The 17,220-nt window shown below is 39.3% G+C and overlaps 1 protein-coding gene across 6 annotated transcripts in view; it reads left to right on the forward strand.

Moving 5' to 3' along the window:
• Window positions 1-8,024, forward strand: part of LOC133665448 (ETS-related transcription factor Elf-1-like) — a 44,047-nt gene extending 36,023 nt beyond the window's left edge. For 3 of the 6 annotated variants that reach the window (XM_062070746.1, XM_062070744.1, XM_062070745.1), the window contains 4 exons: window positions 2,621-2,776; window positions 2,865-2,936; window positions 5,474-5,669; window positions 6,841-8,017. In XM_062070746.1, coding sequence (XP_061926730.1) covers window positions 2,621-2,776; window positions 2,865-2,936; window positions 5,474-5,669; window positions 6,841-7,369 — 953 coding nt within the window. In that variant the 3' untranslated portion in view covers window positions 7,370-8,017. Of the gene's footprint in view, window positions 1-2,620; window positions 2,777-2,864; window positions 2,937-5,473; window positions 5,670-6,840 lie in introns of all 6 variants that reach the window. The other 3 variants (XR_009828748.1, XM_062070747.1, XM_062070748.1) reach the window with 3 other exon arrangements.
• The last annotated feature ends 9,196 nt before the right edge of the window (window positions 8,025-17,220 follow it).

The following is a 17,220-nucleotide window of genomic DNA, read 5'->3' on the forward strand; positions in this document are numbered from 1 at the left end:
TGTAAGGAATGATGTCTACATGAATTATGATACAAACAAACAAGTAAACAATAATGTTATTTCTTGTAAGGAATGATGTCTACATGAATTATGATACAAAAAAAACAAGTAAACAATAATAGTGTTATTTCTTGTAAGGAATGGTGTATACATGAATTATGATACAAACAAGTAAACAATAATGTTATTTCTTGTAAGGAATGATGTCTACATGAATTATGATACAAAAAAAACCAAGTAAACAATAATAGTGTTATTTCTTGTAAGGAATGGTGTATACATGAATTATGATACAAACAAGTAAACAATAATTAATGTTATTTCTTGTAAGGAATGGTGTCTACATGAATTATGATACAAACAAACAAGTAAACAATAATAATTCATGTTATTTCTTGTAAGGAATGATGTCTACATGAATTATGATACCAAAAAAAACAAGTAAACAATAATAGTGTTATTTCTTGTAAGGAATGGTGTATACATGAATTATGATACAAACAAACAAGTAAACAATAATGTTATTTCTTGTAAGGAATGATGTCTACATTAATTATGATACAAAAATAACAAGTAAAGTTAATAATAATAGTTAATAATAGTGTTATTTCTTGAAGGGAATGGTGTATACATGAATTATGATACAAACAAGTAAACAATAATTAATGTTATTTCTTGTAAGGAATGGTGTCTACATGAATTATGATACAAACAAACAAGTAAACAATAATAATTAATGTTATTTCTTGTAAGGAATGATGTATACATAATTATGATACAAACAAGTAAACAATAATTCATGTTATTTCTTGTAAGGAATGATGTCTACATGAATTATGATACAAAAAAAAACAAGTAAACAATAATAGTGTTATTTCTTGTAAGGAATGGTGTATACATCAATTATGATACAAACAAACAAGTAAACAATAATGTTATTTCTTGTAAGGAATGATGTCTACATGAATTATGATACAAAAAAAAACAAGTAAACAATAATAGTGTTATTTCTTGTAAGGAATGGTGTATACATGAATTATGATACAAACAAGTAAACAATTATTAATGTTATTTCTTGTAAGGAATGATGTCTACATGAATTATGATACAAACAAACAAGTAAACAATAATAATTCATGTTATTTCTTGTAAGGAATGGTGTATACATGAATTATGATACAAACAAGTAAACAATTATTCATGTTATTTCTTGTAAGGAATGATGTCTACATGAATTATGATACAAACAAACAACTAAACAATAATAATTCATGTTATTTCTTGTAAGGAATGGTGTATACATGAATTATGATACAAACAAGTAAACAATAATTAATGTTATTTCTTGTAAGGAATTATGTTTACATGAATTATGATACAAACAAACAAGTAAACAATAATAATTCATGTTATTTCTTGTAAGGAATGGTGTATACATGAATTATGATACAAACAAGTAAACAATAATTAATGTCATTTCTTGTAAGGAATGGTGTATACATGAATTATGATACAAACAAACAAGTAAACAATAATTCATGTTATTTCTTGTAAGGAATGGTGTATACATGAATTATGATACAAACAAGTAAACAATAATTAATGTCATTTCTTGTAAGGAATGGTGTATACATGAATTATGATACAAACAAACAAGTAAACAATAATAATTCATGTTATTTCTTGTAAGGAATGGTGTATACATGAACTATGATACAAACAAGTAAACAATAATTAATGTTATTTCTTGTAAGGAATGATGTCTACATGAATTATGATACAAACAAACAAGTAAACAATAATTAATGTTATTTCTTGTAAGGAATGATGTATGCACGAATGATAATGATTACAAACAAACAAGTAAACAACGTTTGCAAAGGAATGATGTATACACAAATGATAATGATTACAAACAAACAAGTAAACAACGTTTGCAAACACCAATGACATTGAATAGTCCACAGAAACATTGCTTCATTTCAGTTAATGATAACTTCTGGTACAATGTTAGGCTTAGGTTTTTAGCATATTTCCGTATTTTTCCTACAGACAGCATTTGGTGACCTCAAACAACAAGGCTACGGATTGATTCACACTGGTTTTTGCCTTTCGAAGGGGAAAAACTGGAACATTTATCTTGAAAGTCCTTAAAAAGTGCTTGAATTTGGCCATGGAAAAGGTGTATGAATCCTGTATTTACTTACAACTGTGCATCCACCTGTATGAGAGCCTAAAAGCACAAATTATAATGTATACTGTTGCGTTCTTGATGCTGCTTCTAATGCATTTTAAGGCTGGTCTCCTAAAGCTTTAGTAAAACTTGGTAATATTGCTATTCTGTCTTGGTGGTCTTTTTAACTCAACATATATGTCATCCGAAAGAATTTGGGATTGACCAGTGTCTTTGATTCCCTGAGAGGAAGACTGGTCCGACGCAACAATGCCTATTTGGTTAGATTTGCTGCTCAACCCCGAGCTCACATGCTCATGAAATAGCCATGTTGCCTTCATCTACCCACTCTGCCTTCCAATGTAGGACACGTTTGACTGTGAATTATTACTTTCAGCCGCCATGCTGGGCTTTTTCCATTAAATTTGTGTATGAACCTCCCCACAGCCCAGACCTTTCTGCCATCAATGGGTGATGTCATCACTGCTCCTGTCACTCAGGTGACCGTGTCAGCAGGGGGTGTGGTGGGAGCTGTCGAGGAGCCCGACTGGCACTCATTGCACACTGAGAACCCTGCGACACAGCTGCAGTCCAAAAAGAGAAGTCAGTCACTCGCTCATCTCTTCTGGAATAATAATGACTTTCGTTACTGTATAAAATGCCAATGGCGGTATTTTTGTTCCCCTTTCAGGTAGAAAACGACATAGAAGGACCGATTCTCCTACCCCAGAGATAGTAGTGAGGAGAAATAGATACAATAAAGGTAACATTTCAATGCCTTGAAAGATTTTATTTGAAAACCACCCACATACATTTTTTCGAAAAGTATACCTCAAAATGTATGCATATGTGTGTTTTGCTTGTGTGTTGTTGAATCTACATTTTTACATTTTTTATATGATTATTAATTGCACTTAATGTATAAACCCCAAAACTGATTAAGTTGGCACGTTGTGTAAATGGTAAATAAAAACAAAATACAATGATTTGCAAATCCTTTTCAACTTATATTCAATTGAATAGACTGCAAAGACAAGATATTTAACGTTCGAACTGGAAAACGTTGGGGTTTTTTTTGCAAATATTAGCTCATTCGGAATTGGATGCCTGCAACATGTTTCAAAAAAGCTGGCACAAGTGGCAAAAAAGACTGAGAAAAGTTGAGGAATGCTCATCAAACACTTATTTGGAACATCCCACCGGTGAACGGGCTAATTGGGAACAGGTGGGTGCCATGATTGGGTATGAAACCAGCTTCCGTGAAATGCTCAGTCATTCACAAACAAGGATGGGGCGAGGGTCACCACTTTGTCAACAAATGCGTGAGCAAATTGTCGATCGGTTTAAGAACAACATTTCTCAACGAGCTATTGCAAGGAATTCAGCTATTTCACCATCTACACTCCGTAATATCATCAAAAGGTTCAGAGAATCTGGAGAAATCACTGCACGTAAGCGATGATATTACTGCATCAAAAAGTGACATCAGTGTGTAAAGGATATCCCCACATGGGCTCGGGAACACTTCAGAAAACCACTGTCAGCAACTACAGTTTGTCGCGTCTGTAAGTGCAAGTTAAAACTCTACTATGCAAAGCCAAAGCCATTTATCAACAACACCCAGAAACGCCGCCGGCTTCGCTGGGCCCGAGCTCATCTAAGATGGACTGATGCAAAGTGGAAAAGTGTTCTGTGGTCCGACAAGGCCACATTTTAAATAGTTTTTGGAAACTGTGGACGTCGTGTCCTCCGGACCAAAGAGGAAAAGAACCATCCGGATTGTTATAGGCGCAAAGTTGAAAAGCCAGTATCCAGAATCTGGAGAAATCACTGCACGTAAGCAGCTAAGCCCGTGACCTTGGATCCCTCAGGCGGTTCCACATCAAAAACCGACATCAGTGTGTAAAGGATATCACCATATGGGCTGAGGAACACTTCAGAAAAACACTGTCAGTAACTACAGTTGGTCGCAACATCTGTAAGTGCAAGTTAAAACTCTACTATGCAAAGCCAAAGCCATTTATCAACAACACCCAGAAACGCCGCCTGAGCTCATCTAAGATGGACTGATACAAAGTGGAGGAGTGTTCTGTGGTCTGACGAGTCCACATTCGAAATAGTTTTTGGAAACTGTGGATGTCGTGTCCTCCGGACCAAAGAGGAAAAGAACCATCCGGATTGTTATAGGCGCAAAGTTCAAAAGCCAGCATGTGTGATGGTATGGGGGTGTATTAGTGCCCAAGACGTGGGTAACTTACACATCTGTGAAGGCACCATTAATACTGAAAGGTACATACAGGTTTTGGAGCAACATATGTTGCCATCCAAGCAACGTTATCATGGACGCCCCTGCTTATTTCAGCAAGACAATGCCAAGCCACGTGAAATTCTCTGTTAATTATTATTTGCAAAGAATAAATAAAACTTAATGAGTTTGAACATCAAATATCTTGTCTTTGTAGTGCATTCAATTGAATATGGGTCGAAAAAGATTTGCAAATCATTGTATTCCGTTTATGTTTACATCTAACACAATTTCCCAACTCATATGGAAACGGGGTTTGTACATACAGGTTTTGGAGCAACATATGTTGCCATCCAAGCAACGTCATCATGGACGCCCCTGCTTATTTCAGCAAGACAATGTCAAGCCACGTGTTACAACACCGTGACTTTGTAGTAAAAGAGTGCGGGTACTAGACTGGCCTGCCTGTAGTCCAGACCTGTCTCCCATTGAAAATGTGTGGTGCATTATGAAGCCTAAAATACCACAACGGAGACCCCCGGACTGTTGAACAACTTAAGCTGCACATCAAGCAAGAATGGGAAAGAATTCCACCTGAGAAGCTTCAAAAATGTGTCTCCTCAGTTCCCAAACGTTTACTGAGTGTTGTTAAAAGGAAAGGCCATGTAAGACATTGGTAAAAATGCCCCTTTTTTGCAATGTGTTGCTGCCATTAAATTCTAATTTAATGATTATTTGCCGAAAAAAATTAAGTTTCTCAGTTGGAGCATTCTTGTCTTTGCAGTCTATTTAATTGAATATTATCTGAAAAGGATTTGCAAAACATTGTATCCTGTTTTTATTTACGAATTACACAACGTTCCAACTTAACTGGTTTTGGGGTTTTGTAGTTTTACATATTAAAACAAAGCTGACTCAGAACCGCATCGATTTAGTTTCCATTTCTTCTGTTGGGACAAGTGATTTGATTGTGGTCAACAGTATAATTCTATTTTCACAATATATTGGACCATGACTCATGTTGTTGTGTTTATCCATTGTCTTTCATCAATCAGGCGGGCACACGTTGTACCTGTGGCAGTTTCTGATGGAGTTACTGCAAGACAGACAAGTTTGCCCTCGTTACATTAAATGGACCAACCCCAACGCCGGGATCTTCAAGCTGGTCAACTCCAAGGCCGTGGCCAGACTCTGGGGCAAACACAAGAACAAGCCAGATATGAATTATGAGACCATGGGGAGGGCGCTCAGGTGCAGTACTTCTTCCTTACAGCATGCATTCATTTAGTCACTGTGTAAATCAGGATGGGATAGACTTTGTTTATCCCACAACGGGGAAATTATGTAAAGAAAGTCCACAAAAAAAGGATAAAAAACATGAAAACGAGGGAAACAATAAAGAACACAAAAGACATTAAAAATCATTATTTCTTATGTGTGACTGCCATCTACCGGTCACACTTATCATTACACCATGTACCAAATAAAATAGCTTTGAGGTCGGTAAGCACAACCATAATTATTCCATACATTAGGCGCACCCGGTTATAAGGCGCACTGTCGAGTTTTGAGAAAATTAAAGGATTTTAGGTGCGCCTTATAGTCCGAAAAATACGGTACAAAAATAAATACCAATCAAATATACTGTAAAACTGATGAACAATGCATTTTCATACAATTACGCAGCTGTCAAATAAATACATTCTAAATAGATTATTAATAAATTAATAATAAATATTTTCAATGGAACATATAAAATGTTGGAGTTGTTTACTTGAGTCATATTGCAGCCTACGCGTATCTCTTATGTGTGACTGCCATCTACTGGTGACACTTATCATTACACAATGTACCAAATAAAATAGCTTCGAGGTCGGTAAGCACAACCAAAACTATGCCGTACATTAGGCACAACGGGTTATAAGGCGCACTGTCGAGTTTTGAGAAAATTAAAGGATATTAAGTGCGCCTTATACCTCAAAGAACTACTCACCCCCAAATCCTCCACACCACACCTCCGCTCCGGACAGGCTAACCTCCTCCAACCTCCGAGGACAAAGCTACGAACAAGGGGAGACCGGGCTTTCTGCTCCGCCGCTCCCAGTCTGTGGAACGCTCTCCCTGACCACCTGAGGGCACCACAGACTGTGGATGCTTTTAAAAAAGCCTTTTTTTAAAATATATGCATACTAGTTTTAGCTATTTGGCTGTTCTAGTTTTTATTCTTATTTATTTATCGTTTTATTTTTATTTTTTTAATACACTGTAGCACTTTGAGGTTGTTTACTCAATTTAAAGTGCTTTTTACAAATAAAATCTATTATTATTATTATAGTCCGGAAAATACGGTACTTTTCAAAAATCCATGATGACAACACAAGTATTGTCACCAAGTTGATCTTGATCCTGTGTTGTCGTGCAGGTATTACTACCAAAGAGGCATCCTTAATAAGGTTGAAGGCCAGCGCCTCGTCTACCAGTTCACCTCCCTCCCCGAAGACATGATTTACATAACAGACGGCGATGGCGGCAAAGAGGACGAAGATCCCGACGACGGCAGCGCTAACGAGGGGGTGAGCGAGGACTCCGACGACAGCACCGTATCTTCCGGCAACCAATCGGTGGACGAGGAAGACCCCATCCCGCAGAAAAAACCCTCGCTCGTCCCGGCCCCGGCCCAGCCTCCCCCCCACCGCGGCCGGCCGCCACGGGACGCCGTCCTCCGACCGTCCAACTCCAGCCTCATCCAGGAGCAGCACCTGCCCATCGTGTCCGCCGAGATGCTGCGCACCCTGCAGAACCTGCAGAAGGTCCAGTCCCTCCAGCCGGCGGGCCACGCCTCGGTCTTCAAAACGGCCCAGCTGCTGGGGAGTCTGTACGAGCAAGACGCGGGGAAGACCCAGCCGGTGGAGGCCCAGCAGCTGGTGCCTCTAATTGGCTCCGACCAGTAGAACGGCGAAACATACCACTTCCACTCTGCGATGTCAGGAAACAACTTCAATTTCCTCAGCATAGCGTAGCAAAGATCCACGTCATAGCTGGAAAGCTCGACTGATATCATTTGTGACTCCAAAGACGGACTCTGGTACCCCTCCGCTTGCACTTCTGAGCAGCACACTGTGCTCTTTTTCCCACCCGTATACTGAATCATTCCTCTGCCTTGACAATGACTTTGCACTAATGTTTATCTCTGCTGTAGGTTTCTCCTGAAAGTGCCTGACGTTCTCAGTCCTCCTCGTTCGAGGGACGCATTCCACTTTTTTTTAAGATAAGTGAACTCCGATTGTCTTATGAATTGTTTAAAAAAAAAAAAAAAAGAAAGGGATCACTGTTAGAATAAATTAGCACTGCTGCTGTTATTATTTAAGTTTTATTTTCAGCAGTTTTTTTGACAATCACAAGCGATCTCTTGACTTTATTTAGCCACTGTGCCTCTTGTACTCACACTGTTTGTTTCTCTGCAATGCACACATTTTGTCTGAAGTTGTACTTGTATGGAACTGTTAATGCCATGGTCAAAAGTTTACATACACTTGTGAAGGACATAATGTCATGGCTGTCTTGAGTTTCCAGTCATTTCTACAACTCTTGTTTTTTTTTTTGTGATAGAGTGATTGGAGCACATACTTGTTGGTCACAAAAAAAAACATTCATGATGTTTGGTTCTTTTATGAATTTATTATGGGTCTACTGAAAATGTGACTTGGTCAAAAGTATACATACAGCAATGTTCATATTTGCTTACATGTCCCTTGGCAAGTTTCACTGCCTTCTGGCAAGCTTCTGGTTGAATTTTTCACCACTCCTCTTGACAAAATTGGTGCAGTTCAGCTAAATTTGTTGGTTTTCTGACATGGACTTGTTTCTTCAGCATTGTCCACACGTTTAAGTCAGGGCTTTGGGAAAGGCCATTCTAAAACCTTCATTCTAGCCTGATTTAGCCATTCCTTTACCACTTTTGACATGTGTTTGGGATCATTGTCCTGTTGGAACACTCAACTGCGACCTAGACCCAACCTCCGGGCTGATGATTTTAGGTTTTCCTGAAGAATTTGGAGGTAATCCTCATTTTTCATTGTCTCATTTAAAGCGCAAGTTCCATTGGCAGCAACACAGGCCCAGAGCATAATACTACCACCACCATGCTTGACGGTAGGTGTGGTGTTCCTGGGATTAAAGGCCCCTTTTCTCCTCCAAACATATCGCTGGGTATTATGGCCAAACCGCTCAATTTTTGTTTCATCTGACCACAGAATTTTCCTCCAGAAGGTCTTATCTTTGTCCATGTAATGTCAGATGAAACAAAAATGTAGCTGTTTGGCTAAATCAGGCTAGAATTAAGGTTTTAAAATGGCCTTCCCAGAGTCCTGACTGTGTGGACAATGCTAAAGAAACACGTCCATGTCAGAAAACCAACAAATTTAGCTGAACTGCGCCAATTTTTTAAGAGGAGTGGTCAAAAACTCAAGCAGAAGCTTGTGGATGGCTACCAAAAGCACCTCATTGCAGTGAAACTTGCCAAGGGACATGTAAGCAAATATTAACATTGCTGTATGTATACTTTTGACCCAGCAGATTTGCTCCCATTTTCAGTAGACCCATAATAAATTCATAAAAGAACCAAACTTCATGAATGTTTTTTTGTGACCAACAAGTATGTGCTCCAATCACTCTATCACAAAAAAAGAAGAGATGTCGAAATGATTGGAAACTCAAGACAGCCATGACATTATGTTCTTTACAAGTGTATGTAAACTTTTGACCACGTCTGTATATGGAACTGTAAAGCCTTGATATATTTACTTAATGTATATTTACAATATGCCTGTGAACGTGCTTGACTTGTGCCTTGTTGCCATTTTTCTCCCTCAGGTTTGTTTTGCATAGACTGCAAAAATGACAATGGCTGCTGGCCCTTCATAATGAAGTCATACTAAGTTTATTCCCTTTTTGCTTTTTTAATTTTTTTTTTTATAACTAAGCCAGCCCACACTCCTTAGAAATACGTATGATTTTGGTTGTATGCTGTAATTGTGCGTTTGACCCCCAGGGAATTTTATGCAAACATGTTTTCTACTCTAACATGAAGTAAAAATGTTAATTGGAGAATTCTCATTAGTTGTGCAAACTGGAGGTGCCTTGATACTGTATGCTTTTTTTCTTTTTTTTTAAAGGGAGAGGTGGCATTTCCTGTTGCTTTGAAGCAGTACAGATGTAGTAGAAAGCTTATGTTTCAGCTCTATAAAATAAATATAATCTTTTTATTTTGGGTGAAATTGATTCTTGCAAAAAGATCAGGGGCCGTACTTATCAAGCTTCTTAGAATTACTCCTAAGAAGTCTGCTAAGAGTTGACTTAAGAGTAAATAAATTATTCGCTGAAAGCTGCACTTAAAAGTTAGTTATCAAGCGTCTTACTCACACTTTCAGCGAAGTGTAGGACTGAATCTTAAGTGTCACACTCAGAGCTGAATTACGACATTACTATGTGCCGTAAACGGAATTTTAGGTGACGTCATTTCTGTGTCCATAGAAATGACCAATCACGGAAGGGAATCCGTTGTCTAAGAATAAAGAAATATCTTGGAAATATTTAAGTGGACAATGGGAGTGTATATTTTGACAATAAACTACAAAATAATACAAAACAAACTAGTCCCCGCCGGCACTCACGCTACCGCTCCCTCTCTTCTGTCGCCCACACACTCACTGACGTCACTCACCTCACGGCCACACACATACGCTACTGTCATAACATTTTCTTTCCAATTCATTAATTAGGCAACTAATTTGAAACTGGTGTGGGTGGCTCTATATATACTAGCCCACTGCAGCCACATGCAGAAATCAACAAGGAATCGAAAAGTATTAAATCTGTGACAAAAATAATATCCGCTCTGTCTAAACGATACCGTCATCAAAAAAAAAAAAAACATTGTTCCGTTCCCTGAACGTTCGCGCACGTCTCTCTCGCCTCAATGCCATCCCCTGCTGGCAACTCCTAACCACTTAAGACACCTCTGAAGGTCTCTTAAATATCGTGGAGAGTAGGAGTGATTCTTAGACTTAAGAACGTTGATAAAAAGCTTTTATTCTTAAGTTTGAGAGTAGGACTAAATTTAGCAAATTCTCAGGACTTAAGTGTAAAATGGCACTCTAAGAAGCTTGATAAGTACGGCCCCAGAATTCTCCGTCGGGTAGAGTGCTAGCTTTCATCGCTAACCTCTTCAAGTTCACGAAGGATTTGCAGGAAGACATAGATCAACATCTGAAGCAGACATACAGTGACCCTGCAAGAGAACAGGAGTTGGGAGAGTATAACAAATCAGAAATACTTTATTAATCCCAGAGGGGTAATTAAGCATTTCAGCACAATCCCATTCAAGATCAGACAAACATTACAGGGGAGACAGAACAGGATCGCTGACGGGTCTGCCGACTTCCGGCGACCCCTAACAAAAAAGGTGAGAAACAGGTAAATGCTGGGGGTTGGGGTGAGAAAAAAATATATTCAGTCGAAGCCTGGACCCCCTGAGGTCAAAGAAAAAGGACATCAAAGACTTTAAAAGAGCAGAGCTGATGCAACCAGCCACTTCTACACACAGCCACAAAAGTAAAACAACAACAAACAAAAAAACATACACTGTGGTGGCCTCTGGGGTGTTCCACGCCATCATCTGCAGGGGGTGAGCATGGCCAGAGACAGGAGCAGACCCAACAAAGCAACCAAAAGAGCCGACTACACCCTCGGCCAACCACCAACTCTCGGCCAGTGTCCAGTCCGCATGGATGAGCGAGGATGCGTCCAAGGAGACACTGTGAAGCTTGTCCGTCCCGGTGCTCAGCGCCAGCTCCGCAGCCCTGTGTCTCTTCATCCGCATCTTCATCCGCATCTCCTCGAGTTTCTCCAAACGGGAGAGACAGGACCAGACCCAACAAAGCAACCAAAAGAGCCGACTCCACCCTCGGCCGACCACCAACTCTCGGCCAGTGTCCAATCCGCATGGATGAGGGAGGATGCGTCCAAAGAGACACTGTGAAGCTCGTCCGTCCAGGCGCTCTGCGCCAGCTCCGCAGCCCTGTGTCTCTTCATCCGCATCTTCATCCGCATCTCCTCGAGTTTCTCCAAACGGGAGAGACAGGAGCAGACCCAACAAAGCAACCAAAAGAGCCGACTCCACCCTCGGCCGACCACCAACTCTCAGCCAGTGTCCAGTCCGCATGAATGAGCGAGGATGCGTCCAAGGAGACACTGTGAAGCTCGTCCGTCCCGGCGCCAGCTCCGCAGCCCTGTGTCTCTTTATCCGCATCTTCATCCACATCTCCTCGAGTTTCTCCAAACGGGAGAGACAGGAGCAGACCCAACAAAGCAACCAAAAGAGCCGACTCCACCCTCGGCCGACCACCAACTCTCTGCCAGTGTCCAGTTCGCATGGATGAGCGAGGATGCGTCCAAGGAGACACTGTGAAGCTCGTCCGTCCCGTCGCTCGGCGCCAGCTCTGCAGCCCTGTGTCTCTTCATCCGCATCTTCATCCGCATCTCCTTGAGTTTCTCCAAACGGTCTCTGGTGTGGCAGAGACCCGGCAGCTGGTCTCCATGGCCAAAAGGCACCTGGGAGGCAGATCTAGAAGTTCACAAAAAAGCACCGCAGAAGTCACGAAAGTGCCACCCCTTGTCACGCAGTCCCAAAGGGTCCCCAACCAAAGGGCAAAAAAACCCCACACATGCAGACAAGAGGGAAACATCAGGAGCACAAAAGGATGACACAAGAGCACAGAGCTCCTGCCAACAGCAGCCACTACAGCGGCGTAACCTCATAGACCCCCCCCTGAACCAGAAGTGCAGTTTGACATGTCGGAGCTGCAGCTAAAGGAAGTCAGGGAGGTTGTCCGCAGAGCCAGGGCAAGCTCTGCACCGGGACCCAGTAGCACTTCATACAAAGTGTATAAGAACTGTCCCGAACTCCTGTGGACAATCCTGCCAGTTTTCTGGAGAAGGGGGAAGATCCCTGAGCAATGGCGAGCGGCGGAAGGGGTATGGATCCCAAAGGAGGAAAACTCCACTCAGCGAGACCAGCTCCGCATCATCTCCCTGCTGTGTGTTGAGGCAAAGGTTTTCTTCAGCGCTGTTTCCAAATGACTGTGTACCTACCTGGCAAAGAACACCGACATCAAAACATCTGTCCAGAAAGGCGGCATTTCAGGAATGTCAGGATGTATGGAGCATACCGGTGTGGTGGACACAGCTCATTCGGGAGGCTAGAGAGAACAATGGCAACCTATCAGTACTGTGGCTTGACCTGGCAAATGCATTCGGCCCCATTCCGCACAAGCTCGTTCAACTCACTCTGATGAAACATCATGTACCCAGCAGGTGTAGAGACCTCATTGCTGATTACTACAGCAATCTCAGGATGAGGGTCTCTTCCGGAGCAACAACATCCAGTTGGCACAAGGAAGAGCTTGGTATCATCACAGGGTGTACTATCTCTGTGACACTGTTCTCACTTGCCATGAACATGCTCACCAAGTCTGCTGAGCCAGAGTGCAGAGGGCCCTGCACAAATTCCGGACAAAGGCAACCACCCATCAGGGCATTCATGGATGACCCCACAGTCACAACAGATTCAGTTCCAGGCTGCCGTTGGATTCTGAAGGGACTTGAAAAGTTGGTGGAGTGGGACCGGATGCGTTTCAAACCCGCCAAATCCAGATCAATGGTGCTGAAGAAGAGGAAGGTGAAGGACAAGTTCCGGTTTAACTTCACAGGCACAGCCATCCCAACTATCTCAGAGAAGCCAGTCAAGAGCTTGGGCTAGGTTTTTGACTGCTCTCGGAGAGACACAACATCCATCCAGTCGACATGCACTGAGTTGGATGGCTGGCTGAAATCCGTGGACAAGTCAGGCCTACCTGGGAAGTTTAAAGCCTGGATTTACCAGCATGGCATTCTTCCCAGGATCCTGTGGCCCCTCCTCGTCTACTCGTTCCCCATCTCGACAGTTGAGATCCTAAAGCGAAGGGTCAGCAACCACCTCCGGAGATGGCTGGGACTACCTAAGAGCCTGAGTAGCATTGCACTCTACGGGAACAGCAACAAACTGCAGTTGCCCTTCAAATCCTTGGAAGAGGAATTTAAGGTAACTAGAGCCAGAGAAAGGGTTCAGTACAGGGACTCAAGTGATCCGAAGGTGGCCAAAGCAGGGATGCAAGTGAGGACTGGCAGGAAATGGAGGGCAGAGGAAGCAGTTCAAGAGGCTGCGACACAGGAGTCTGGTTGGAGTAGTCACACGGGGTCGAGCTGGGCTAGGATCATTTCCAACTCCCCAACTGAACACCAGGGGGAAGGAAGGCTGACGTCTTGTTCAGGATGAGGTGAGAGCAGCAGTGGAGGACTTTTTATTTACCATTTACACAACGTGCCTACTTCACTGCTTTTGGGTTTTGTAATGTGCTCGATCATTTGGGTCAATGCATCGTATTCTCACGGCTTTCAATCGATCGCAACTGTTTAGTTTGACTTAAGCTCCTGTAACAAACAAAATAAATAGACCAAAATCACATGTCTCCAGAATATACCAAAATAAGGCTAATAGTTCTGGTCAAAGTCCAAAACCCTCAGGTTTATGCCCCCCACAAAACAATTTAGTAAAATATCCTTGGTCTTGTGCAGTGATTCTTAAATTATGGCTTGCGGTACGCCAAAGGATCAATTATAAATATTTAAACACAGTGTTACTATTCAAACTGTAATGTTACGGTGGCCAAAAATACTAAATATAAAAACAAATAACCTGCATTGTTTTAATGAATACTTAGGTCTACTACGCTACTGTATCTTAATATTGGTCATTATGGAGAGCCAAGTGATTTTTTTTAACCACTGGTCTTTGGCGTTTTAATCAAAAATACAATCTACTGTACAAGCAAAACAATATCCTGTTCGTTTCAAAATAAAAGTCAAAACAATGCGACATTTCCACCGCAATACTATGTTATTACTATTCTACACATACTATTCTGTTAAAATGAATACATATTTTTGGTGGAGAACTCCCTAAAATAAATACATTAAATAAGTAAATATATATAAATAAGTAAATAAATCAGCGTTTGTTCAATACATGGAAGACAAACTAAAGTAGCCTTACTTTAGTTTGTCTTCCACCGTAAATTTATTGTGGGAGGAGATCAGAGATTGGCTGAATGACAAAGTTGTAGAGAAATGTCCCCATTTAGGATAGAATATATTCAATTTGGTGTATTTATATAAGATATCAACCTAGAAATTATTAATACAATTATGGACAAGTCGCCACCTCATCGCAAGGCCAACACAGATAGACACCAGCACCCCCTGCAACCCCAAAAGGGACAAGCGGTAGAAAATGGATGTATGGATGTTGCAAGTTAAATTTTTCTAAAGTCGATTTCTTAAAAATGAAACTCAACATTCTCAAATTTTTTTGTTTTCAAATTATTAATACAATTTTGAAAGATGGTAAAAAGTAGAAAAAACATTTTGTATTAGAGTTGTTTTAGATAAGTCAAATTTTAAATACATTTGTATTTTATTTTATTTATTTGTATCGTCACTTACCTTTTATTCAACTTTTTTTTTATATAAAAAAAAGTTGTTTGAAACATTTTTATGTATTGAAAGTGCCTTAATTTGCTTATTTTCAAGGCGTACCGTCTACTGTGTGACTGTTCAATTAAAACGTTGTTTGGAGACTTTTATTTGTATTTATTTATTTTTCCAGATAAACACCAAAATAAAAAATAAAAAGTTAATTTCAAATGCAAAAATGCGTGGTTATCTTTGTGACGACAAATTGAACCGAAAGCAGTATTTTAGCTTTTCCTTTGCGTTTAGCATGTTTTTATTTTATTTTTTTATTAATTTATTTATTTTTTTTTTTTAATTAAACAACAAACATACATGTATAATGCACAAAAAAGTCAAGGCACTTTCAACATAACAAACAATCTACACATCAGGCCGTTTGGAGACGTTGAGGAAAAAAAAACAAATTTCCAGCTTCTAGCAACTTCACCGGAAGTGACGTTTCACTGGCGGTCCTGCTGTTTAAATACTGGCGACTGAACGGCAAGTTCATACATGAAAGTCGATTTCTTTAAAAATGAAACTCAATTTTTTTTTAAGGTTTTCAAATTAGGAATAAAATATTGGAATATGTTAAAAAGTAGAAAAGCCCTTAAGTTTGTATTAAAGTTGTTTTAGACGAGTCCAATTTTTTTATACATTTTTTTAAAATTTAATTTAATCTATTTATATTGTCACTTACCTTCCTTTTATTAAACATTCTTTATATAAAAAAAAGTTGTTTAAAACATTTTAATGTATTGAAAGTGCCTTAATTTGTTTATTTTCGAGTCGTACTGTCTGTGCGACTGTTCAATTAAAACGTCGTATTTTAGCTTTTCCTTTGCGTTTAACATGTTTTTATTTTTATTATTTATTTAGTGTTATTTTTATTGCTTTATTGAACAACAAAAATACATTTATAATGCACACAAAAGTCAAGGCACTTTGAACATAACCAACAATCTACACATCAGGCCGTTGTTAGGAGACGTTGAGGGGAAAAAAACCAAACAAAAAAAATGTCCAGCTTCTAGCAACTTCACCGGAAGTGACGTCTCACCGGAGGTCCTGCTGTTTAAACACTGGCGACTGAACGGGAAGTTCATACATGAAAGTCGATTTCATCAAAAATGAAACTCAAATTTGTTTAAGGTTTTTAAATTAGGAATAAAATATTGGAAGATGTTAAAAAGTAGAAAAACCCTTATGTTTGTACTAAAGTTGTTTTAGACGAGTCCAATTTTTAAAATTATTGTATTTTATTTTATTTAATCTATTTGTATTGTCACTTACCTTTTATTAAACTTTTTTTTTATTATATATATATAAAAAAAAGTTTAAAACATTTTAATGTATTGAAAGCGCCTTAATTTGTTTATTTTCAACGCATACTGTCTGTGTGTTCGATTAAAATTTCTTCCGCCATTGTTTGGATACTTTTTTAAAAAACTTTTTTCCCTTTTATGGATTTTTATTTTCCAGATAAACACAAAAATCGAAAAAATAAAACAAAATGTCATCTAAAATGCAAAAATGGTGGTTATATATGTGACGAAAAATTGAACTGAAAGCAGTATTTTAGCTTTTCCTTTGCGTTTAGCATGTTTTTATTGTTACTTATTTAGTATTATTTTGATTTTTTTTATTGAACGAAAAACATACATTTATAATGCACACAAAAGTCAAGGCACTTTCAACATAACCAACATTGTTTGGAGATGTTGAGGGAAAAAAATAATTCCGGCTTCTAGCAACTTCACCGGAAGTGACGTCTCACCGGAGGTCCTGCTGTTTATATACTGGCGACTGAACGGAAGTTCATACATGAAAGTCGATTTCTTTAAAAATGAAACTCAAGTGTTTAAGGTTTTCAAATTAGGAAGCGCCCCCCGCGACCCCGAAGGGAATAAGCGGTAGAAAAATGGATGGATGGATGGATGTTCAAAAGTAGAAAAGCCCTTAAGTTTGTATTAAAGTTGTTTTAGACGAGTCCAATATTTTTATAATTTTTATTTTTATTTAATCTATTTGTATTGTCACTTACCTTTTATTCAACTTTTTTTTGTATATTAAAAAATATGTTTAAAACATTTTAAGGTATAGAAAGTGCCTTAATTTTCTTTATTTTCAACGCATACTGTCTGTGTGTTCAATTAAAATGTCTTCCCCCATTGTTTGGAGACTTTTAATTTTT

The sequence above is a fragment of the Entelurus aequoreus genome, linkage group LG14 (genome assembly GCF_033978785.1).
Source record: "Entelurus aequoreus isolate RoL-2023_Sb linkage group LG14, RoL_Eaeq_v1.1, whole genome shotgun sequence".
NCBI classification, from domain to species: domain Eukaryota; kingdom Metazoa; phylum Chordata; class Actinopteri; order Syngnathiformes; family Syngnathidae; genus Entelurus; species Entelurus aequoreus.